Source organism: Pygoscelis adeliae, unplaced genomic scaffold (assembly GCF_000699105.1).
Source record: "Pygoscelis adeliae isolate BGI_AS28 unplaced genomic scaffold, ASM69910v1 Scaffold227, whole genome shotgun sequence".
NCBI lineage: Eukaryota > Metazoa > Chordata > Aves > Sphenisciformes > Spheniscidae > Pygoscelis > Pygoscelis adeliae.
Genome location: NW_008825100.1, coordinates 1,874,429 through 1,899,679, shown reverse-complemented (window position 1 = coordinate 1,899,679; position 25,251 = coordinate 1,874,429). Strand labels below are relative to the sequence as shown.

Below are 25,251 nucleotides of genomic sequence, written 5' to 3'. Positions count from 1 at the left end.
TCGCCATTCTTTTTGCAGAGGATGTCTGTGTTTTGACTGTGCTCAATAGGAGGAAAACCAGATGTTTTAAAATTGTCAGTGGAGTCCTTACACTGTTGGCATTCCTAGTCAGCTCTGGCATGCTCCACATGGATCTGTCTGTTTGTTTTGGTTTTTTTACCATGGTACAGTCTACTGTTCTTGCCTGCCTCGCTGAAGTTTAGGAGATAAGAGCTTTTCTATTTAAACTAAAGACACTAATGTAAAGTCCTAGCTTATGGTATGAATCTGCTAGTGGGGGAGTAACTACGTGCCTGGTATGTGACTTGATTTATACTCAGAAACCCCGTCCTGCATCTCGCAGGTCACTTTCTGGAGGCAGTGTCACTGCGCTGCACTGCAGTCCCCAGGAGCCACAATGTTCCTCGTGGCTTGGAAAGCTCAAGCCTGCTTCTGAAAAAAACTCTTTGGGGCTGAGCAAATCTTTAAAATGGCAGAGGGAGAGAAAATGAGTGCAATTTTGGGGGTGACTTACGCCAAGCTAAGGTGAGACTGCCCTGCAAGGAGCAGCACAGCCCTTGCTTTGTGCTGGTTTTAGTACATAGGAAGCCCAGGGTGAGTGTGATCAGCTCGTTGGTCCAGCTAAGAAATATTGGGGGGAGGGCTTGCTGATACCCAGTATAAACTAAACAAAATCATCCAGAGGGAGCAGAGCAAGGGCAGGCTGCTAAAATGCTCATGAGGGAAACAGTCCTAGTAGCGGCCATGGGGAAGTCTAGTCTGTAAAGGTCTGGGGTATTCACTACTGGAAGCCACAGTTGTTCTCCCTTTGCCTTTATTATGAATGTTTTGATGCTCCTTTTTCAAACATGTTGAGAAATGAATTATATTAAGGCCTTGGGAGCTAAAGTCTTTTCTCATTAAAGCAGAGGCAAGGCAAGCTACTTCCACCGCCAGAGCCTGGCTCAGAGTTTCATCGGGTCTTTCAGGCTTTGTGTCCTAGGCTTAAATAATTGTTAAACAGCTGTGCTACCCCTCCACCCCAACCTGTGTGTGCAGTGAAAATCAGCATCTCGCCCGGCTTTCCCTTCCCTACTCCACGTGGTACGTCCCAGCAGAGCCGCTGGCGAGCTCCCAGGTGAGCTGGAGACAGCGTGACTGGCTGCCCGAGGAGGGGGAAGACCTTGTCCTCGCAGCTGGCTCAGCTCGTGATGGATTTTATAGACACTGGGAGTGCTGGCAGGAGAACTGTGTCCTGGCCATCAACATTCAGAGGTGCATGAGGCCCTCCCTGTGTCATTAAGGAGGAGTCGTTGGTAGCTATTATTACTGCCAGTAATAACAGGGCAAGTCACCTGGCTTCTTTTATAGGACTGTCACCCCTGGCATACTTCTTCCTCCCATCGCGCACGAGAACGTGCACCCAGTGCTGGAACAGAGAGAGCAGTCTCTAAATGCAAAGGAGTTGTATTAATTACTTGAAACGTCAGTGCAATTTACCTCCAGCCTACTCACTGCACAAGAAGTCAGTAAGCTGGTCGTAGTATCCATGATGTCCCACAGCTACTATGGTCTTTCAGATCTATCTCTGCTTGCTGTTTATAAAACACCACACGTCTGTTCAGTAGATTCCAGATTTCTGAAGGGCTTTGGCTTTGTTTTGTTTCAAGGGGAAACATAAAAAGAAAGAAATGTGGAGAACACATATAATGAGAGCAGGAAACTGAAATACTGGGTGATTGTTTAAAAGAGCTAGAATGCCATTATTGTGTTTTTGCCTACGCAGGGACATGCTGGCCCTGGAGAACTTTCCATTCATTGTAACTTTGAATAGAAATAGTATCTCTTGCTGACTGTTTCTTTTCTCTTTGTTTATCAATATGTAATCAACGTACATAAGGATGGAAATGAAATTTGTTTTTTTTCCTTTGTTTTTTGCTTTGCGCTGTTGTTTCACAAAATAGAAGGTGCAAACTCACCTGTTAGGCATGTGAGTGTAGGAGCGGGCACTTAAGGAGCATGTGTAGCCACGCAAGGGATAGGGGTAACCTATATTTAAGAAAGATCGGAGACTCCCTTTCCACATGCCTGTAGCTAATTGCACAGGGACAGGCAGCTCCGCTTCTAGGAAGAAGGTGTATGCCCTTGTGAATCAGTAAATATCATCCACACCCAAGTCTGGGGTCTTGGACAATGACACAACTAATTGTCCTACAATTCTGTGCCGTAACGTCTCATGGGGTTTCAATTATGAAGGGGTCATAAGTCAACTGTGCAAATCCTATCAGGCTACCTCTCTTGTCTAAGTGAATGTCCTTCCAGCAGTCAGAAGACCTGACCGAGCTAAACCTCACTAAATTCAGCAGCAGCTCTTCAGGCTTTGGGGTGGACCTCACATGTAGGGATCTGACATGGCTCCAGACGCCTTGTTTTGCACAGCGTGACTCCAACTGCAGTGCGTTACAATTAATCCTGACCAACACACAACTGTCACCGAGTGTCTAGAGTTTGTTCCAGTTTCTTAGCTGTGCAAAGGAGAGATGAAGTCCAGGCCCACCCCAAGTCAGTGGAAGTGCCATCATTAGATTAGTGAGCTGGGCTGTTGCCAAGGTACCTAAGTTGGGCTTCATAATCTATGTTTTTCAGTTATGACATTGTAGCATGTTTAGCATGTTAAGAACTACTCAGAGACACTTAGAGCAAGATAAGCACTAGGAAACATCCCGTAGGGAAGAATATTGTGTTAGCACCCCCACAGTCCACGTGGGTGAGTAAGTAATGGTTTGGTGGATGCAGCATTGGCTCCAAGTCAACACTCGGCTCAGGCCAAGAATTTCCAAGTGCTTTAGGCAAATGCTTTCACCCCCTGCCTTGAGTTGTCCATCTCCAGAGCAGATCTAATATACTCTCTTGGCGAGATCTTGTACAATACGGGTAAGAAAGCCCTTCCTGGCCTGTTCTCATGGCATGAATGAGTACAATCCTGAGAACCTCCTGTGTTTCCCTGGGGTGGCCTCCATGGGCGACACTGCTGTCCTGCTGCCCTGAGCGGCCAGGGATTGCTGAGACTGACCAGGAAGGTGGCTCACCAGGTGTGACGTAGCCTGAGCTGGCAGTGCAAGCTTTTGGAAAAGGAAGAAGTGACCTACTTCATCTGCCGGAATGGGGTAGAGTGCTACAACACGGTGCCTGGAGTACCAGAGACATCCCACAGCTACAGCCGTTGAAGCACACCAGCCGTTAGGGCCTCGCAGCAAGAGCGTGACGAGGGCAAGAGGACTTCTGCTTTGCACGGATGCGTGTACAACAGTCAGCATCCTTCGTGGCTTCTCCATCAGTCTCAAAGGCAGCTGCGCCCATCCACGCTGGGGGCCAGAAGGCATCCCCCGTCCCCACCAAAAGGCTGGTGCTGTGGGACATTCCATCAGATGCCATTCTCCCATTTTAAATTATATTTTCCCTTTGGTAGCATCTATCCATGTGTAGTGGGATCCTTATTTGCTCCTTTTATCAAGAAATTTCTCTTGTTAATTTGTTTCTTTTTTGGGGGAGGGGAGGCTGGTGACACTGTGAGCTTGTCCCCCCAAAAGTCTCAAAGTAAAAGTTGACCTAGTCAGAGACAGATTGATAGATCTTTTCCTGCAAATTAGAGTTGGCTTAATTCATCTGTAACTAATTTCATTTTTTTTCTGAGAATCATTAATTTTTTTTTTTTTTTTGAGTGGGGGAGCAAGGAACGTGCTGCTGACTCTGTTACCAGCATGTGCAAATGCGTCAATATTTTATTTTAACTCAGTGAACAAGAAGTGCCATGAAGTGTTTATAAAATGCTGAGCTGCTTGTCTTGGAGTAAACATGCCCTCTACTGTTTAGATAAAGCATGGATCTTATTACAGAAGGCTTGGTTTGCAGCCTAGCCTTATGCTTTGGGGGAAAAATATTCTCACTCCTGTTTTTGATGCACTCCCTTAAAATGGGACTGAAATGTGGCATTGGAAAAATCCGGGCATCCGCTGGGCCCTTCTGTGCATTGTGCGTGTCTGGGCTGGGCTCCAGCCTCCTCCAGGGAGGCGGGTTAGGCACGGCGAGGACATCTCTGCAACGGAGAAGCAAACCCTGGCCAAGGCAAGAAGCCCTCGCCGGCAGCCGAGCTGCGCTTGCAGAGCGTTTCAGGACCGGCCATTGGCGTTGCAGAATGGTTTCTCGCTCCCCACCAGGTACAGCACGTGTGCACAAATGAGAGATAAGCTCTTGCTAAGAATTGGGGCGGTTGGAGTCACTTTGCAAGTGGACTTTGCTGCTACTGCTGCAGATGCCTTTCTATCTTTGTAACAGGAGCTTAACAAACCGGGAAAAAAGTGGCTCAGTACTGCGAAATACTGAGGTGCTGGATGCAGCACCTATGGTGCTTTTCTAAAGCCTGACTGTTACACTAAATTACACTTAAGTCACTTAGATCTAAGTCACTTAGATCCCTGCAGGTTCCCAAAGGCATCCAAGTACACGCCCCATGTGCCTTTCTTGGTTTGAGCCCTGAAACAGCGCAGGCTGGAAGAGGGAGAAGCAAGGTCTATTTCTGGTTTTTTTATTGAATAACCCCGACCTGTCCTCCCACTTCTTTACCTCACCCCTCCTCCTTTCAGCTCCCTGTTTTTGCCTGGTCAGCGTTAGATCCCACATCACTTGAGCAGAGGCCGTTTCATGGTCTGCCTTCATCACCTTGTGTGGGGTTTCCATTTTCAGCTGTCATTGTATGGGAAATAGAAGCTCTCCTGGCCGCGGAGGGAGCGTTACAAGTTTTCACCTACCCTGGAGCAGGCTACAGGTATTTCATCCAACGGAAAAAATAAATCTATCTCATTTCAACTAAGTTTATGTTCCTAGAAAAAAGAGCCGGCTATGTTTCTTACCTGAGGAGTGACTGCATTGCCAACCGAGTTTCATCCCTTAGGGTTTGTGTTTGCCTGGTGTGGACTGGCGCTGAAGATGGTGTGAGAAGTTTTTGCGTTGGGTAGTTCCATGCCCCTGAGTTTGTTCGCTCAGGCCAGACTGGCAGCCACAGTGGCGCAGGTGGTTGCTGGGATTTCTTCAGGGAGCCCTTGTCGGCGTGAGACCCTGGGCCGCCTTCCCCCGCTCATGGCCGCCGTGGCCAGGGATGCTCAGCTGAGGGCTGGGCTGTGAGATCCTTGTTCAAACCGCTACGGACTGAGTGGGGTTTCAGGGCTGAGCCTCATGTTGCTTTTCAGAGAGAAGAAAAGTAAAACTCCACAAAAGCCACATAACCAGCAGGGCTTTTTTCCACCTGGTAATCTCAAAGCAGTGCAGAGCATTCTCTGAGGGAGTGATGCGCAGAAGCCAGGACTCCTGTATCACCCCTGCAAACACCACTGCTGCCCTTCGGCTTGTGTGGGAGCTCCCTAGGGCGAGCAGGGGCTTTAAAAAGGGGGAAAACATGCTGAAGAGGGTGGTCTTTCACCTCCTTTTCTCTGAGGGAGAAGTCCCTTGGATTTGGAGCCCACCATGTCGCCCATGAGAGCATCTCTGGCAGCATCACGTGCTGCACCCCCCCGAGCCTCGGTGGCTGCAGGGGAGCTGCACCCACCTGCCCCTAATCCCCATTTCAGTGCACGGCACCTCACCCTGCTTGCCAGCAGCCCACCCCGGGCCCCTCGCTGGCCAGGATTTCTGCTCTTCAGAGCAACGTGGTCTGGCTTTCACCTCTCTGTAAAAGCCCTGAGAAAGAGGAGAAGAATTGGGAAGAGTTACTTGCGTGGATTTTGACAGCTTTTCCAGCTTTTTGCACACACCATCATTTTCAAGAGGCTCCGGGAGGTGCTTGGCAAGTCCATCCATCAGGGAAACCAGCCCCGGCACCGGCAGGAGGCTGTGTGGAAAAGCGGTACGTGAGCTCCCGTCCTCCGAGGGCAGCGGCGCCACGCTCTGGAGCCCTCCTCTCCACCCACGGGGATTAGAAACCTATTTGGCAAATGAAGAAATCATCTCTGAAGGTCTTGCACTTAATCTAGAAGAACTCTGTGGAGTCTGTCATCTCCTGCCATCCGCCCATAGGCTGGAAACCTGGCCAGCCTGCAGAGAGAGGCAGCAAACCCCCGGGGCCTGGGAGCGGACGTGTGAGCCAGCGGAGCTGGCTTCCAGCTGCAGATCTGGCTGTGAACCTTTGCTTTCCTCTTTCTGCACTTCTCACTCCATCATTTGACGCCCTCCTTCAAAGTAGACCAAATCTCTACTAATGTATTAAATCACTTTGGTAGCACTTAAACATACTCTTGCAAATAGGCTTTTATTTTGTCTGAACTTACAGCAGGCAAAAGCCGCAACATGGCTGTAGGGGTGTTGTTAATTTTATTAATTAACAGATGAAGTTTTAGCACAGGAAATGGAAATTTTAGACTCTTCCAATATTATCTAGCAGTGGTAATTTTCTTTCTGATATTCCCATGGTGAGGCAGTGGAAAAAAACATTGGTAAGGCAATTATTATAAATGATTGTGCCTTGGAAGTCATTAGAAACATGGCATTATTTATTTATAGATATATCCATTACATTTATCATTGTAGCTGCATCTTCTAATTAATCCTTTAGAGTTATAAAATTAATATAAAGTGTTATCAGCATTTCTTTCTCCTGATTTCTAATCCTACAAGGATGGAAATCCGTGAATAATAAGGGAACTTAGTGCATGCTGCAGGGAAGGAAGGGGAGAGCTTTGCAGGGTAGATGTCTATTCCAGTTAAGCCCAGAACTAGACAAATGAAGACGTATGTGCAAACGAGCTGATGCCTGGGGTTGCTAAGCTGGTAAGTAGATGGTCTCACTGAGTAAAAAGTGGCAAGTGATGGCTGTCCACGGAATAGCTTTTTCTTCCTTTGCTGTGTCGTGTGAGCGACACAACTTAATCACGAAGCTCCATGTCTCCTTTTCCACATGCACAGGTGGGAGAGAAGATGTTCTTCTTCAGCCAATGCCCCGTTACGCCCCGATTTCTTCCTGCCCGTGGGGATCCAGGGGCCGTATGTGGGTCCTGGTTCCTGCAGAGCAGCAATCGCTGCCTCTGAGCCCCTCACCCTCTCGGAGGCTCCCGGGGTGGCTGGCCAGAGGTCCACATCCTGGCGTTGGTGCCCAGCTGCACCCTTCAGATGGGGCTTTGCACTTACCAAGCGAAACCAGGGCCAGGAGGTGCGGCCAGGAGGAGAAGACCCAACACAGGACCCAAAGAGCCCGGCTGGCTCCCTCACCCGCTCAGGCTCCTGCCTGCCGAGCCGAGCCGTGCCATCCCGTTGCAGGGGTGGCACATCCTCCTGCCCCCTCACCACTGCAGGGGTGCCTCCCAATGTGTCTTTAAAAAAAAAAAGAAGCCCTAAATACAGTAACAGCTCTCAAAGAGCCCTCTCCGGGGATGTAGACAGAGGGTGGCTCCTTCCAGGATGCCAGGAATGAAATGTTTGAAATCTCAGCACTCTTGGGAGCATCTGAGAATCCAAACCATCACACTTTTGCCCGCCAGGTACAGACCTTTAGGACTGACGTGCTAGGAACTGAGACCGGCTTTGCCCACAAGCAGCAGCCCCTACCTGTTTCTGGAGCACAGAGTATGAAGCACTGGCATTGGCCGGTTGTTTCAGCCGGTACCGTGAACATTGTGTTCTCTGTAGATGTGTCCCGAAGGATCAAATTCTACCTATTGCTAGGAAAAGAATAGTCTCAGTCTCAGATGGCGAGGAGTTTATTGACGTAAGGTATGTTTCTATGGGGAAAAAATGAACCTTTGTGAGTGGCGAGTCCATGTTGTGCCTCGCGTGCTTTCTGGTGGTGATGGGGGAAAACAGACCCTGAGGTCTCAGTGCTGGTATCAGGTTTGCCTGGGGCTATGAAGAAGGGCTATGAAACAAAAATGAACCTGAATATGCTTGAGCGCCTCCTTGAATGGCACCCTGAGCCATTGACCTTGGAAAACTATTTATAAAGCCAAAGCAGAAATATAAATCTTGAAGATGTATCTATGTTATTTTGAAGGGTTATTGCTTCTGCTTCGTGGCCTGGTTTCTGAGCCACTGCAAAAAGTCCCATCAGCTTTGGCAGACCACAAATTAGGTCACTGCTTCATTGGCATCTTCCAAAATAGCTCTGAAATAGATAGTAACAAAGATATTTAAGGCGATATAAACCACACTGGTGTTTATGGTGCTTGATATCAAATTATTAGTTTGAATTTGGATAACAAGGCCTTATGAGATTATTAAAACAGTTAATGAAGCAAAAATCTCTATACTATTGTACACCGCTAGATGCCATGTGTGAGAACTTACTGGCATTATCTTTGCTATTCCCACCATTGCTTCCAGGGTTTACATGAGGCAATTGGCATGTATAGGCCACGGCGAGAGAGTAGCTTTGCAAGTCTTCGCTAACTTGATCAATTAACTAGTTAGTTAGATAAAATAACTCTCAGTTATCCAAACCTAGGTCCAAGCTGGAAAGTTTCCAGCAGTCCAATGAAATGAATGAAACTTCACTCATTGTGATACACCAAGAGTTGTTGCAGGACTGATACTTGTCAGTAGGCGAAAAGAAGCCAGTATTTCTGTTTTAGTGCTTTGCCTTTTTTTTCCTGAAGCTGAGCAGAAGTTAAAAGACGTCTCCCCAAAGCTGGTTAGTGGCCAGAGCGCTGGTGAGACGCTCCAGGTGCGTGGTGACTGCAGGCGCTGTGTGACGTGGGTCTGGAGCCGGGCACAGGGGGGCACAAACCACCTCCGGGAAGAAAGGAGTTAATGGCTTGAGCATTATCACCCAAGCAAAGAGAAAGCATGTCCACCCTCTCAGCCTTAGTGTTGTGCCTGTTACCTGTGATGCTTTATCAGAGTTCAAGAAGCCGTAGCTTTCATTTACTTTCCCAGCTGTGCACGGGCTTGTTCAGTTGTCACTAGAGCTTGCTGCGTCTGCCGGTTGTTAGAGGTTGCTTGTAGCCACTGGTCAGTGCTTCTGCGGTTCTGGTCAGGTTCACCACGTTACCGTGTGAAACCGGACGTCTCTTTGTCACTGTCCAGAGAAATAAATGCTTTCATTTCTTTGTATTTTTCAGATAATCAACCCCAATTTCATTCAAGAAGGTGAGTTAAGGACAGCTGTGCACTGACTGGCACAGAGGGGCAAGTCAGCAGCTGCGATTTACTCCGGTGCAACAGCATGCTCTGCACCCATCGGCGTTTACAGCAAAGGCAGCTCTCCACCGCTCGGTCCCCAGGGAAAGCGGTCCTTCTGCTGGCTGCTCGGCTCAGACAGCCCGGGTCCGCAGGCGAGGCTGAACCCCCCAAACCTGCCTTCATAAAGTCTTGCCCTCCTGCCAGAGCACAGGGCTGGGGGGCGGACAGTCCCCCCCCCCTCCTTTGTTGAGCTGTCGACAGCTGGCTTTTAGTGAAGGGGGAGTTTTGGTAACATAATCCCAGGACCCCCAGCTGTTTGGGACCCAAATCCTATAGCTGGTCCTATAATGTATTCTCTAGAGTTGTATGGGGAACATCCTCGCCTGTAGGTTAAAAGAAGGTGTCATGTTTGTGTCCCCATGTTTTTTTCCAGTGGCTCCAGAGTTTCTTGTGCCATTAGTGGACATCACCTGCCTGCTCGGTGACACAGTGATGCTGCAGTGCAAAGTCTGTGGACGGCCCAAACCAACAATAACCTGGAAAGGACCGGATCAAAACATCCTTGACAATGACAACAGCACAGCCACTTACACGGTGTCATCTTGGTAAGGTCCTGCCTTTGGATCCCAGCATAGCTGGTCACGATGGTTGTGTTGCCCTCAAATATGGCACCAGCCAGGCTACAAGGCTCATTAGAAATGCAGTTAATCAAGTCTGGCACGGTGTATTGGCACATCGCTGCACCACACATCAGCTAGAAAGGGTCAAACTTTGGGGCTCGGGTAGCTCTATAGTTTCCCACAGAAACTATATCCACAGAGTGTGTTGCTGGCAGTCGTGAGCTTGCTCTGGTTGTGCTCTGCCCCAGGAGGCCATGACCTCCTGGGCCAGCTGCAAGCCAGAAGCAATTAATATTAGTTTGGCTGATACTGCCTCCATGTTCTCTGCTTGAGTTTGATGCCATGCTCACCTTCGGTAGGAACGGGAGTCGAGCAGAGCAAGCCCTCACTGGCTTACAACACCCGTATCGTTGGGTGTTTTCTCATCTCATGGGCAGAGGTGGTAACTCCTGCAGTTTTCCTGAGCCCTTCCTCAGCTGTTCCTAAAAGAGCCTACATGTGCTCCAGGGAAGGCTACATCTGGCTGTGCTGGGACAGAAAGATGCTTGTCGCGATGTTCCCAGCTCGGCTCGGGGGGAGGAAAACCATCTTTACAACAAGCACTGGGAAGATCCAAAAAGAACTGGAGTTTAATTCAGGTCAGGTAACAGCCTGCTGCTGGATGCTCATCTGCAGCTTATATAAGCGATTTGGGCCAAACTGCAGTGGAAATCTCCGGGAAGCAATCTTTCACGCGAACTTTTTAGCACTTCTGGCTCAGGCTGAGATGAATCCAGGGAGTACAAAATCACTGAGAGAGAAAAATGAACACTAAGAGAGAAAGGATTTTACATGTTCAACAAAAAAAAAAGACATCTGATCAAGAGCTTCCTTCAGAGACCATTGGGTTGTGCAGCCGCCCCAAAGCACCCAAAATTGTCTTTTTAGCCATTACTCAGTAGATCGCTAGTGCCTAATCTTCAGGTTTCTGGCTGGAGTTGCGTTGGGGGGATATTTCCATAGAGGGTTCTGTTTTCCATCACAGTCTTTCGCCTGTGCGTTGGCTCGCTGTGCGCTATCAGCCCTTGTATTGTCTTGTTACTCGTATTTGTTTTTCAGTGAAGACACTGCCTGCCAAGGAGAGGCCCAGCAGATCAGTGGCTGCCTTACAAATCTTGCTGGCATGAGTGTCCGGATTGCGGGGGAAGGGAATATTTCTATGCTGTGTTAAACCAGCATAGTCAGACCAGCAAAGGCTGCAGCGTCCAGGCAGTTATACTGGCATCCATGTCCTTCTGCAGTTTCTGATAGATTACGCCCTCAAGCACTAGTCTACTTTTGCCATCAAGGGAATTTATTGTTGGCTCTAAGCTGGGTCTCCGGTACAGCTAAAGCAGTTACACAAGCAAAATCCTTTAATTCAGGCTGACTCCCTTAAATTGCATATTGAAGACTGCAATGTGCAAACCGAAGTGACTATGTACAGACCTGCTATAAATTCACTAGACTCTGCAGAGCTGTTTATTTGCTCAGATTGGCCCAAAGATTGAGTGTCTCTCACGAACTTGGCGCAGACATTCTTTATCCGTAGCTGTTGTGAGATGTCCAGCCTTCTGACCGGGGCCTGGCAGCCTCATTAGATCAACGGCACATGCTCCAGGGGTCTGAAGCTTCCCAGAAACATCAGGCACCCTGCACTGTGTGACTGCCTTCTGCATCTGCGGGAAGCCCAATTTGTCCGGCGTGTGTTGGACTTAACTGCAGAGGCACAGCAGCTCAGCGTCTCCCAAGATAGGAAAGATGGGCCTGGGAAAATCTTTCCAGATATATGGAGTCTAAGCATCCAGCTCTGGACAGGCACAGCAAATGTTCAGCTCCTGGACTTTGCTTGCTGCTTGAGTGATCCTTCCCCATCTCCCCCGAGGCCACAGAAGACAAGTAGATTTGCCTGGCAGGCAATTTGGACCATTCTGCTCGAAGGTTTTGTTAACGGCCTAGTCCTGACATATGGAGCGGTTGTATTTGGGTACCAGATTGCTGGAGGGACGTTCCTTCAAATGAGTTAACAGGATTTGCGTGCACGTGTGTCCTGGTTTCGGCAGGGGTAGAGTTAATTTCCTTCCTAGTAGCTGGTACAGTGCTGTGGTTTGGATTTAGGATGAGAAAAGTGTTGATAACACAGCGATGTTTTAGTTGTTGCTAGGTAGTGCTTGCACTAGTCAAGGACTTTTCAGCTTCTCATGCCCTGCCAGCGAGAAGCTGGGAGGGGGCACAGCCAGGACAGCTGGCCCAAAGTGGCCAAGGGGACATTCCATACCATATGACGTCATGCTCAGTATATAAACTGGGGGGGAGTTGGCCGGGGGGCAGTGACCGCTGCTCGGGGACTGGCTGGGCATCGGTCGGTAGGTGGTGAGCAATTGCATTGTGCATCACTATCACTTATTTTGTATATTCTTTTCTCATTATTATTGTTGTTGTTGTTGTTATTTTCCCTTCCTTTTCTGTCCTATTAAACTGTCTTTATCTCAACCCATGAATTTTACTTTTTTTTTCCCCGATTCTCTCCCCCATCCCACTGGGCAGGGGCAGGCAGTGAGCAAACGGCTGTGCAGTGTTTAGCTGCCTGCCGGGTTAAACCACAGCAGCGTGTGTTTGTAATGAGGCAGGACAGGAACTGGTATAAAAGCATTAGCAAGTGAAGCAGCGTTTTATAATCGGGGCTTCCTGCATCCACAGTGACTCCGGGGAGCTCACCTTGAAAATCTGCAACCTGATGCCTCAGGACAGCGGCATTTACACCTGCGTGGCAACCAATGAACATGGAACCGCATCAACCTCTGCAACCATCAAAGTTCAAGGTAGCGCATCTGACCTTAACACCCAGGATTTTTCCTGTACGGGGTCCCTCGGCTGGGGCTGGGAGCACACAGGAATAGCCGGTGCAAAGGCAGCCGGACGTGGAGCTGTGCCAGGTGAATTGAGACGTTAAAATCATACAACCATTCCTCAGCCAAGACTCCCACTGATGGCTGAAGGCATCGCAGACTCTTTGTGCTTGATTAAGTTGTCTGGTCATAAGCGTCACATCTGGGAAATGAAAATGCATTGGCACTGGTTCAGCTCCTGCATCCTGCTCGCAGTGCTGCTTCCCAGGGGCTCAGTAGGAAGCTGAGCTCCCTCGGGCTGCCGAGCCCCTGGGGGGATGATGCCCCAGCTGCCCACAGGCAGCTCTGTGCTTTAGAGCCTGCCTGGAGCGGGGGGACCTGGGATCCAGTGACACCGATTTTCAGCCTCCCCTTCTCTGTGGGGGACGGAGGAGGTGAGAGTAAAGCTTGGCCTGGGTGAACTGTTCTGCGGGGACTCAACTCAGAGACACATCTCCGAGCCTGAATTCTCAGTGCTGTAATTAGTGACCCATCTAATTGTAATGAATATGAAATGATGAGTTGATGCTCATGACTTCCAGCTCTGGGAAGGGATCTGTTAGCATGAGAGATGAGGGGTGCCTGCTGCATTGAAGGGGATGGCACAGCAACAAATGTCTAACTGGTGACTTACAGATGCAGAAGTGTCACAAGCATTTAGAAGTCAATTTGTTTGGTCTCACAAACTGTCCTAGAGATATAATTTCCCCAATTTATCCAAGCAAATTAGTGGCTGCACTAACTACTCCTGTGCTGAAGGGAACCCTGTGCAAAACACAGAATTACTGGTCATTTGTCAATCTGCTGCCAAACATACCAAGCGCCATACACCCAGAAGCACTCTGAGTGGCTTTCTTGTGTCATTTTTGGACACTTCAAGGTGACTCCCCACCTCCAGAACCTTACTTGCTGCTTGGTGAAGTCCACGAGAATATTTGTTTTCCTCAGTTCCATGGGCTTTGCATCGGGTCTTGAGCTGGAGCAAAAATTAGCAGCAGAAGGTGGCAGGTAAAGAGGCTCTGCCTTTACAGCAGCTGAGCTCAGACAGATCTTCTGCACCCAAGGGACTATTCTCCCGTACAGTCTTGCAGGGAGCTCCCTGAGGCGTCGCAGCCCAGTTGACCACCAGCTGTGAGCAAGAAGATAATCCCCCTGCCCTGTAGTACTGTGAGATCATGTCAAGGCAGCAGGGCTTGCAAGCAGCACGGTTCTCTCCCAGCTGCTAGTATGGAGGTCTCAGACCCACGGTGGTAGGTGAACAGGACCATGACATTGCCTTTCCTCTGGTTGTGCTGGTAACCCAGTGTAAACCAGAGCGCTCCCTCTGCAAGGCACAGCTGCCTTGTAGTGACCTGATGTACCTGATACACCTGATCTTCAGAATAAAGCACTAGCGCTTGTTGACGTGATGCTGGACTTGGTGCTTGCTTTCTCTTCCCAAGGTGTCCCAGCTGCCCCAAATCGCCCCATTGCTCAGGAGAGAAGCTGCACCTCTGTGATCCTACGCTGGCTGCCCCCATCCAGTACAGGCAATTGCACCATTTCAGGCTACACTGTAGAGTACAGAGAAGAAGGTAAGTGGTTTGAGCTCTGCTCGCTGGCTGGGAGAATGAGAACAAAGTAAGTCTCCTTTATGGCACAACAGGTCCCAAAAGCATCCTTGCCACCACTGGGGTGCCACTAGCTGTTGCCCACTGATCCCAAAGTCTAAGGCCAAAAGAAGCCCTTCTACCATCCAGCCCAACTTCTCACATATTACAGACCTTTCTGTTTGCTCCGGTCACTTATGGCAAGCAAAGTGTGCTAAGCTAAAACATATCCATCACTAAGGCATCCTTTCATCATTTGCATTCTACCACCATGGTATCCATCCTTTCTGGTGGATGTTTCCTGAGAATGCAAAAACAAAGCAGCCTCATTATTTTTTTTGATCTGGGTAGACTTACAGATCCCTGCATAGTTTTCAAGCTCAGCTCTGAAATCCATTTGTTCTTAAATCCAACCATCCTTTTCCCCTGAAGAATTAGACAGATATTAAATGCACTGTTTTCCCAATATGTACAGGCATGTGCTCTTGAAAAGGGCATTTGAAATGATTCACATCCCTTTTTGCATTCTTCCTGCAAAGGTGTGAGTGTCCCTGGGCAGTAAACCTTGCCTTAGGTATGTGGCCTCTGTTTTTTCCCCTTCATCCTTCAAAAAACCCTACCTCATGTTAGTAAATGTGCAAACTTAATCACTCCATCATATTAATACCTTCTCTTAGCAAAAACTCTGCCTTGACCCTCACTGTGCCATCAGTGTGACTGGCATTTTTGTGAAAGAACAAAAGCTCTTACTATTAACAACAGCCACCAAAACAAACAGCAAAAAAGCATCAGTGTTTTCAGTTTTCAGTATTCCTCCCACTCCAAAGGAATCACTGACTCTTCCCTGTAAAACCAACCTTAACCTTGTGAGACCTGGCAATCAGAATTTGCCCACAGTGCACACAAAATATATGGGTCATGGTAAATAATGTAACAATAAAAAGCCCTGAACTTACTAAAATAAAATTTTATATATTCTTGAAAGTAATCATAGGCTGTGACAGGGCTCAGCATCCCAGGGGTCCTTTTCTGTTCTGTCACCCTGTGCAGATGCATAAAGTATTGCTCCTTTGGATGCCACGGGTTAGGCAATGGTTGGGTTTGTTTCTGTTAGGAGCAGAAACATGAGTCACACATTTCTTTCTTTGCTGCAATCCTGCTCATCTGCAAAAAGCCCATACTAAGCCTTCAGAAAGCTGGTTCTCCTCCCGCAGCTCCGGCTTTCACTGTAGCACTGTAGCCACCATGTCTTCTGAAAGACTTCATCTGCACTTGATTGATTGCACTGATGCCCTGTCTCAGCTTCACCTGGGACTCCCTTGTCCCTATTTTTTTTGCAGTATTTCTGCTACTGATTCTCTCACAGCCGAGCTGTCATCAAATCAGCTCTCCATTCCTGTCTTATCACGCTGCCCTGAGACATCACTTGTAGTACACAGCCACAGCTAGACGGCTGGAGAGATCAGCTTGTCCCTGGGCTGTGGTTTTTCCATTGCTATCGGTCAAGTGAGGGGCATTTCCTTCTTCCCTCATTTAGCCAGACTGAAAGGTGGCTGCAACACAAAATAGCTTCCTATGGTCTGTTTCTGGTTTAACAGAAATGCATCAGTCTGCCGTAATGTTGCCTTTTAAAAACCTTGTGGATTTACGTCCCAGGGTGCTGCATGGGTTGGGCAGAAAGCCTCTGCTCTGAGTTGTTCACATATTGAGACTGTTTCCTTCAGCTCTCCTTCTCTCCCTCCGTAAAACACAGGCTCGCAAGTCTGGCAGCAGTCGGTAGCCTCAACTTTGGACACGTACCTTGTTATTGAGGACCTGGCCCCAGGCTGCCAGTATCAGTTTCGAGTGAGCGCCAGCAATCCCTGGGGGATCAGCTTGCCCAGTGACCCGTCTGAATTTGTAAGGCTCCCGGAGTACGGTGAGTGGGGCATGGCAAGGAGGGGCTGATGCGCACAGGTGTCCACCTGTGCAGTCAGTATGGTGAGACAGACTTGTGCTTTGATGGGTCCCGATAAAAACGTTGATCTTGGAGCTGGTAGGAATACAAGGGAAAGCCTGGGAGATGCACAGAGCCAGCTCCTGCCACTAGAAAGGGTTTTCATGTCGCTCCTCCACCAGGGCTCACAGCCTCCCTCTGTCACAGAAGCTATTGCAGTTTCCTAGCCGGTCCCTGCCTTCTATCTGAAGACCACTTCTTGTCTTCATCTCTGGGCAGCAGGCTCCACATCCTGCCCAGTGTGTCCCCTGCCTTTCCACAATGCCGGTAGCACCAGGGGCTTCTGCTGGGCAGCCCAGCTGGGGTCTGCAAGGCAGCCTGCAAAAGTACCCACCCCTCCCGAGCAATGCAGCCAGCATAGGAAGGCTGCAATGGAGGTGAGCCCCCAGCACATGGTGCTGCAGGAATTTGGGGTACAGCTCACTCACGACTGTACTGTAAGCAGCGCCCACGTTTCCCTATGTTTTAGCAGCTCTAGTGCGTAACTAGGTCTGTGACTGGCTTGAATAGCCTGTGCTGGATGAAACGAGAGCTCACGTGGCGTAGCTCTATCTCCCAGTTACACACAGACATGCCCTTAGACTTTACATATGGCCCTTTTCAGCCCAAAATTGCAAGGACAGATTTGAATCCACCTTATCCACGCATTCCTCTTGGGAGGTCTGGCTTTTAGTGGTGCAACACATTGGAGCTGTGCCTGAGCAGTATGAAACTGAACTCCTAGTGGTAATATTTGCTGGTTTAAGTAATATAGTCTCCCATAGTTCTAAAATATGCAGTTTATAGTCCACAGGAAACTGTCTTTAATTTTATACTTTCTTGAATGTCCTTTGTTCTCCCAAAGACTCTGCTGCTGATGGTGCCACTATTTCATGGAAGGAAAACTTTGACCTCGCTTATGTAGAGCTGCATGAGATTGGGAGGTAATATTAACCCCGCTTATCACTGCAATAAAACATCAAAACAATGGCTTGAAGCTTTTTCCTTGGAGGAAAGTTTAGGGTGCTTTTTGTAGTTAGCTCAAAAACTGCTGCTCCTTGCAAAAGCATGTTAAGTACTGATTAAAATATAGACTGGCTAAGATATAGACTAAATCCTGTTTTTCAAGATCAATTGTGATTTGAGGATTACAACCTGGCAAACTTGTGAACAATCAGGCAGCCAAATCTCTGAAAGCCACTGCTAGCTCTCACTGGTATCGCCTCTGACATCTCTGATTTGATGTGAGCTTTTGAAGTCATGACAATTTGCTGGTTCTGGATAAACTTAACCTCAAAGACTGAGTTTGCTGAAGCACGTGAGGCATGTGACTGACTTAAATCACACGCCAAAGCGCTTTGCTGATTGGGACGGTCAGTTGAACAGGAGCCTAAATAGGAGCTGCATACGTTGTCAGCCCTCGGTGCTCTGCGCAGGCAACAGATAAGGGGCATGCAAACAATTCAGGTTAATGCAGTTAGTTCTTCAGCTCAGAGATCAGAGGCGAGTAATTCCGTGGCTGAAAGGACAGGAGTCTCTCTGGTTCTGTAGAAAGAAGAGTGATGTATTAATAAGAGGCCAAGTTCAGCACACGGTTTCACTGAGTAGTTTTACTTTCAGGAATGGTACTAGGCACTAGTCTGTATGAGTTTCCTAAATGTTTTCCTGCCAGCTTTTTTCTTCATTTCTTACTGTGTGCCTGAAACAGTGAGACAAAATGATAGGTTAGTCATTATTTAACCAGGCTTTTCTTTTAGTTGTCTGAGAATGTTTGGGGTCTTTATTAAAGCACCTGGAGAAGGGAGACCCACAGCTAAAAAAAGAGATAGGACCTGTATAAGTGGCAGCAAATTGAACCCAGGGGAGATTGTTAGAGGACATCAGTATGGCTGCACAAAGCAAAGCGACACCGTTTGCTCTCAGTGTTTGCTAATCCCCAAAGAATCTCTACACCCAGGGTAAGAGATAGAGGTTCTTTGTTGGAACAACTAGTTAAATCTGATTCCTTGTGAAATATTAATGCGCTGAATCAAATAACACTTTGAAAATCAGTCTGTTATTGCACTGAAAACTAGGCGTGATTTATTCATGAGGCCCCTTCATTATTCTGTTTTTTTTTTATTTCAGGGGTCGATTCTCCATAGTAAAGAAATGCGTTCACAAAGCCACCCGGAAAGACGTTGCTGTAAAATTCATTAGTAAAAAAATGAAAAAGAAAGAGCAGGCAGCTCATGAAGCAGCTTTGTTACAGCACTTACAGCATCCTCAGTACATCACTATCCACGACACCTATGAGTCTCCTACTTCCTACATCTTAGTTTTGGAACTGTAAGTAGTGGAGCTTGAATTCAAGTGTCTGGGTAGGAATCACAGCCCTATTAAAGCCAAGGATAAAATTCACCCGGACTTCAGCAGGGCAAAGATTTTGCTATCTGTTTTTTATTGATTGTGACATCAAATGAAATAGCCATTTTCTGCAGAGCTTCCACTACCTTTTCTTTACAGTAAATAAGATTCAGAGGGACAAATACAACTGCTTTCTACTCTGATGAATCCTGGGTAATTGTATCAGCAGTTAGTTTGTCCCATTGCATAGCATCAGATTTATTTGGGCAGTTTTGTCCACTTTTTATACTCGAGTAAATGTGTTTCAGCTAGATTGAAGCCTGTATTGTTCTAATACTTCTTGGTGAAAAGAGCTGTGTAGCAACTATGCTTGCCCCTATAAGGAGAAATAGCAACCAAAATCCAAAATGCTTCTTTGTTACAGTATATCCAACAAAGTATATTTGGGCTCTTTGCTTGTTTATTTATACAGATAAATAAAACTAGGTGGAAAAATTTTATTGGGTTAGTTTTCCCACAGAACATATTACCAGCTGAAAATGTCAGTGATTTTTTTTCTGCATTATGCAACCAGCTCTATAAATAAACAGATGAATCCAAATAATTAAGAGGATCTGTTTTCAAAGGAATTGCCTCCGTCTATTGAATCCATCCTTAAGTAAGTGAGTTTACTTTGAGACTGTTGCTAATTTTTTCAAGGACCAGAGATAACAATTGAAGATTAATCATTCTACCACTTCCATGGCCTGCAGTATCTCAAGATATCATTAAATACTCATCAGATCTTGCATTTTAGTTTCCTCCATTTTTAGGTCACAAAGTTTCCATTGCAATTTTGTTTTCAAATATTAACTGTTCCTGGAGATACCATGTGATCTTTCATATGCAGGGATTGATTTGTTTGTAGGATGGATGACGGCCGTCTCTTAGATTATCTAATGAACCATGATGAACTTATGGAGGAGAAAGTCGCTTTCTATATAAGAGACACAATGGAAGCCTTGCAGTATCTTCATAATTGCAGAGTGGCTCACTTAGACATAAAGGTAAGAAGAGAATGATGCTATTAATCAGCGCCCTGGTACAGAGAGTTCCCAGCTGCACAGACAGGGAGGAGGTGCAGTCTGTACCCCAAAGAGATGATCGCTAAATGGACAAGCGCTATCTTTCAGACCTATTGACCAGAGAAAGGACTTACTGACCTGCAGCGCAAGGTCTTTTTCTTCCTTCAGACAGAGATGCACCTATTTCCTCGATTCACTGGTTTGTTCTCAAGGGCTTTCTGGAAGAGGGATTTAATGAAGGAGAAGGAGGATATCTGAGACAAGAGTGAGATGACACTAGCACCTGCCTGAAGGGGAGTTAGATAAATCCACAGGGTATGGTTTGGGCTCACACCTGTACCAACTTAGCTACCAAGCTTCCTGAGCAGAGCTGGCTTTTGCCCAGGCAGCTCAGGGCAGGCCAGAAGGAGCGCGTGCCTCCCTCACATCCGCAGCAGTGCCCTGGAGAGCCCAAAGCAAGGGGAGGGGAGGGTGCAGCGGAGCAGGAGGTGGGGAGGGCTGGCAGGGGCAAAGGAAAGCAGCGTGCTGCATTGTGCTGCAGAGCCTGAGAGGGGAACTGGGTGGGAAATACACCCAGGGAGAGGTTCAGAGGAAGAACAAGCTGCATTGTGGAGAAGAAATTCAGGCATTCTCTAATGACACGCTCAGTTAGATTAGCACAGCTCGTACCTCCTTTTGTCAGCGCACATGGCAGGAGGCACTGTACTGTCCTGGATTCGGCATTGTACTGCTGTCCCCACCTACATCCCATCTTGGATGACAGAGAATTAGCGATTGAAGTTATGATCAAGTGTTTTGAGTTTTGAGATCCGCAACGTTGATTCTGGTTGCCAGGGATATCAGATAATCTATAATTTTTTTTTCAGACTTAAATACCAATTAAAAATGGAGAATGAGAGATTAATTTAACTTTCTTATATAGTGGACAATCTAGCTCCAAGGAGGTCTCTTCTCAACTCCCAGGCATGTCAGATGAAGTGATGCTTTCATTCTTCTGCTGCCTACTACCACTACAAAAAAGATTCCTTTTGAACAGTACCTTATGTGAGCATTAGTCCCAAAAGGCTAAATCATCCTGGTTTCTTTCAGTAAGATTGTTTGTATTTTCTGCTCTATTTATAGGACCTGCCAAAAAGTAGGTAAGAAACTGCACTGAATTCTCTATTTGATCACAAGATACTTCCCAGAAACAAGGTGGGAAGCCAATTTTCTGTGACCTATTTACAGTTCTCCTGAATGAGGGATGCTAAATAAAGCGCCTTCTGTTGCTAAGTGGGAAGCAGGAGAGATGCACTGGTAGTGACAGCAGACCTATCCATGGACTGTCTTGTCCCAGGATCCTGCTCAAGAACACGTTGATTTTGTTGATGCAGACTGCACAAGAGAAGAGCAAGCGGAGAGATTTGAACAGCAGTGTAGTGAACTTTGCTTTATATACGTAGCCATGAGGCGGCAGTAAAATATGCCTGAGGCTGAGGGGCTATAGGACAGAAAAGTGAGCCTAGAGAGGGTGCAAGGAGTAAATTCAGAAATCATCTCAGAGCCAACAAAGGAAGCAAAATCCATGTTAAGTCCCCAGAGTGGAGTGTATAGGCAATGCTCAGCATCTCCCACTGAGATAGAGAGATCTTAAATAATGAAAAGAGTTGGTAAAACAGAGGGAAAACCAACTGGGATGAATTGCACTCTGGCTTGGAGGCATGACTGTGTGCTGGTGTTTATAAGGGATCACTGGCATCTCCATCCATTTCAACCGACAGCAACAGTAATGGCACGCGCCAGAGTCCCTCCCAGGCTACGTGGTAGTGGGAGCAAAGTTGAACTTTTACTTCACGAAGAACATTTCTGCTACAAGTTACGCACCTTTATGTAGCCAGTTGTCATGTAAATAAATGGAATCTAAATAAACTGATCAGAGATACACAAGTCTTATCAAAATTTAAAAATCTGTCAGTGCTCTTAATCTGTAGAGATTAGTTTGGGAAAATAAACTGTGAGTATTTGGGACAAAGTGCAAAATCCCTGTGTGTTGCCCTAGTGCAAAAGAGAACGTTGTCATTGCAACTTCAGCATTGATCTGAATTTACAGCAGTGTAAACAGCAGCTGAGCTGGTTCCTTGTCATTCACTCTCCTGACCTGTACCTCACACATCTGATTAAATGCGAGTTTTGATTGGCTATTAAACCTAAATGAAATCTACGCATTTTATTTGCAAAAATATAATATAATTAAGTTTTTGTTATTATCTTTTCAACAGCCAGAAAATCTGCTCATTGATTTAAGAATCCCGGTCCCTCGTGTCAAGATCATTGATTTGGAAGATGCAGTTCAGATCACAGGTCATTACCATGTCCACCACCTCCTTGGAAACCCGGAGTTCGCAGCTCCTGAAGTTATCCAAGGCCTTCCTGTCTCCCTGAGCACGGATATCTGGAGCATCGGGGTCCTCACCTACGTCATGTTAAGTGGAGTCTCTCCATTCCTGGATGAAAGCAAAGAGGAGACTTGTATCAATGTGTGCAGAGTAGATTTCAGCTTCCCGCCCGAGTACTTCTCCGATGTGAGTCATGCCGCCAGGGATTTCATCAACGTTATCCTCCAGGAAGACTTCAGGAGAAGGCCGACGGCAGCCACTTGTTTACAGCATCCGTGGCTGCAACCGCACAACGGCAGCTATTCCAAGATCCCACTGGATACCTCCCGCTTGGCTTCCTTTATCGAGCGCCGCAGGCACCAGTACGACGTGCACCCGGTCCCCAGCGTCAAGAGTTTCCTGATGAGCAGGCTGAACCCAGGCACGTAATGCCTCCATCCCTGGGGTCCTACACTGCTGGTCCGGAGGCAAGGCGCAGGGAGCGAGCAGGCGCAAAGCAGATCTGTCTGTACATAGTCCCGTATTCGGCGTTTGCATTTCACGTGGCTTCCCCAGCTGCGGGGTACAAATCATTGCGGAGGTGGCAGTACCTGCCCAGTTCCTCGGGACCAAAGCCAAGGGGGTAACAGCGGCGGGTACCCGCTCCCTCCCCTTGGCGGGCTTCTCTTGGGACACGTGGTATTGTCACATCCACCGCCAAAAAAGGACTGCGGGAAGCAAACACCAACTGGAAACGAGAGCCAAAATTGCAGTTGCCTTAATCTTTGTGAGGCAGCCTTATAAGAAATCCTCTTGATCTTGCTGAACTGATTTTAAAATGTACGAGAGATTAGGAGTAGGATAGTGGGGGGAGTGAGACTAGGCTGACCTTAGCACGTACTGCAGAACTGGACTGAAGTCAGTTTTTGCTGAAATCATTGCAAGCCTGCTCCAGGTTAACAGACGGATTTTGCACGCCCCGTATGCCCGGGTCTGCCATGATTTCAGCGGGAACTTTGCCTGCGTAGGACATGCAAGATCAGGCCCTAGTCACTGCTGGATCAGCTTCCGTGGTGGTGTGGCTTAGATACACTCTTGTTGCGTGGTAGTGCTCGGACCAAAATCCCCCGTTAATCCTTGGGCTTTCTGAAGTGTCAAGTCAACATGCAGTATCTTTTGGAGCTACGATTAAGGCAATTAATTCATTGGAGCATACAGCTGGTTTTGACTAAGCACAATGGGACTATGATGGGTTTTTTAAAAGCATTTTATACACGCTGTACAGAAATCTTTTGCAAAACCTGTGCATTGAGAAAAGGCTGTGTCCAATTTTTGCAGTATCTGTAAACTAGAAGATGATGATGATGACAATTTTTTCTATCACAGGTTTTCAGTATACATATATTGTATCATATATATAAATATATATATATATATAAAGGATCCTGTTCCATTTCTAGCTTCAGAATTGCTTGGCCCAAAGTCCATCTAAGCCTTTCAGAGTGCAGTAGGAGTGGTGAGTTCATCCTCGTGCTTAGAGCCTGAAAATCGTTTTCAGTGTTTAAAGTATGTCATTTGTTTTGTTTCCAAACTTGTAAATATCTCTCAGCTGCCGTTAGCACCTCACCACCAAAGCATTCGTGAGGATATTTTATGTCCAAAGCCTAATTTGTAATGAAATAAAAAATATTCACAATTAAAACATTTCTCTCTAGCAAGCCAAGTTGCAACATCATCATATTGATGTTACAGTGACAGAGCCAGCCTTAAGTATAACCAACGCAGGGAGTCTGCAGTGACAAATCAGCAGTCCATAGGCTGGCCAAATCTAGCAGTGGACTGGGAGGGGAAACACCTCCCCAGCTGGTGCTTCCCCATCCTGCTGCCGCACCCTAAAACTCTACAGCCCTGTAGGGTGACGATCAAAGAGATTTTTTTTTTTTCCCCTGGCATGCGAGGACTTTGTCTCGGTGCTGAGTGCCATTGCTGTGCCTGTAATGGGAAATGTCAGTTGTTACCAAAGCTTTTCCTAAGGAAAAGGGCTTGATCTGACCATGTCTGCTCAGTATAGACTCTCTTGTAAGGGGAAGAGTCAAATTTAATTTACCATCCAAGTAACTGCACTGTGAGCCTGCAATATATCTGCAGGAGCAAAAGCTGTCTCTGCTAGCAGGTGGCGGAGATACTCTGCAAGTACTGTTAAATTCTCAGGGCTCTGCTAGCCCTTTTTTTGATCCACCTCCAAGCTCAGTTTCACGGCAGGTAGGAGACCTGGCCCTTCTCTTTGTGCTTGCTCTGTCAGGACGCTGGAGTGGTCAGTATTTTGCTAGTGGAGAAGAAAGGAGGCACAGCAAAAAAACCAACGTTCAGCACCGCGTGCGTGCAATACAAGAACAGACCTTGAGGTTGGGGAGCCACAGTCAGAAGGGTGAGCCCGGTGCCTGAGCAGAGTCAGAAGCGGTGTGGCTGATGGAGAGAGATCTAATACAGGGGGAAGTTGTGGAAAGGCTTGAAAGAGATGGTGTTCACAGAAGGCTAAACCTTCTGGATCAGCTAGAACCTATTTCAGTTCCCCTCTGTAGTGCAGCAGCTAATTTTCTAAGCAATCCAGCAGCACTTCTTAGACGAAGACCAGGCTCTCATCCTGAGCAAGAGTGCCAAGTATGCGATTTCTTAGCAACCGAAACTTCTTCAGACAGCAGTCATCAAGGGGTGTCTTTAATTAGCACCAGCCTCAGGTACTTTCTCACTACAGGACTGTTCGTACTTCTTCCTATTTGTCAAAGCTGGCTCTTTGTGCTGTGATTGTGCTGCCCTTAAAAAAATGTTTATGGAAGCGTGGTTTGTAAAACCCACAGCTTTTATTAGGCCTGTGGGTACGGTTTCAGCCACAGTCTTTCTTCTTGGAATTAACACAAACAAATTCTCATGTATCACATGAAATCTGGAGTTATTTATAATTTTATTTTCTTACCTCCTGCATTCACATCTCAAACTGCAACAGCAGACACTTTGGATGCACAGGGGGAAGAAGCTGGATTGTTTAAGGGAATATTTAAGCCTCTCGTTGCCATCAAATAACAGAAAAAAAACCCAAAGGGCTGAAAGAGGATACATGTTTAGTATTGGTGCTCAGATTCAAAAAAGAGATTCCTTGTCAAGGGAGAGCTGGAGGTGCTGAACTCTGAAGATTTTGAGTGTTATGGGGTTGCTTTCCTTTATGGTTCTGCTTTTTCCATATTCATGTTAGAGAACT

General features: G+C 47.2%; 1 protein-coding gene across 1 annotated transcript in view; it reads left to right on the top strand.

Moving 5' to 3' along the window:
- Positions 1-22,445, top strand: part of KALRN (kalirin, RhoGEF kinase) — a 368,140-nt gene extending 345,695 nt beyond the window's left edge. The window contains exons 52-60 of the mRNA XM_009327171.1: positions 9,081-9,108; positions 9,575-9,746; positions 12,480-12,601; positions 14,110-14,241; positions 16,010-16,174; positions 17,097-17,175; positions 18,359-18,559; positions 19,485-19,623; positions 21,900-22,445. Of these exons, the coding sequence (XP_009325446.1) occupies positions 9,081-9,108; positions 9,575-9,746; positions 12,480-12,601; positions 14,110-14,241; positions 16,010-16,174; positions 17,097-17,175; positions 18,359-18,559; positions 19,485-19,623; positions 21,900-22,445 (1,584 nt within the window). The remainder of the gene's footprint in view (positions 1-9,080; positions 9,109-9,574; positions 9,747-12,479; positions 12,602-14,109; positions 14,242-16,009; positions 16,175-17,096; positions 17,176-18,358; positions 18,560-19,484; positions 19,624-21,899) is intronic.
- Positions 22,446-25,251: the final 2,806 nt, after the last annotated feature.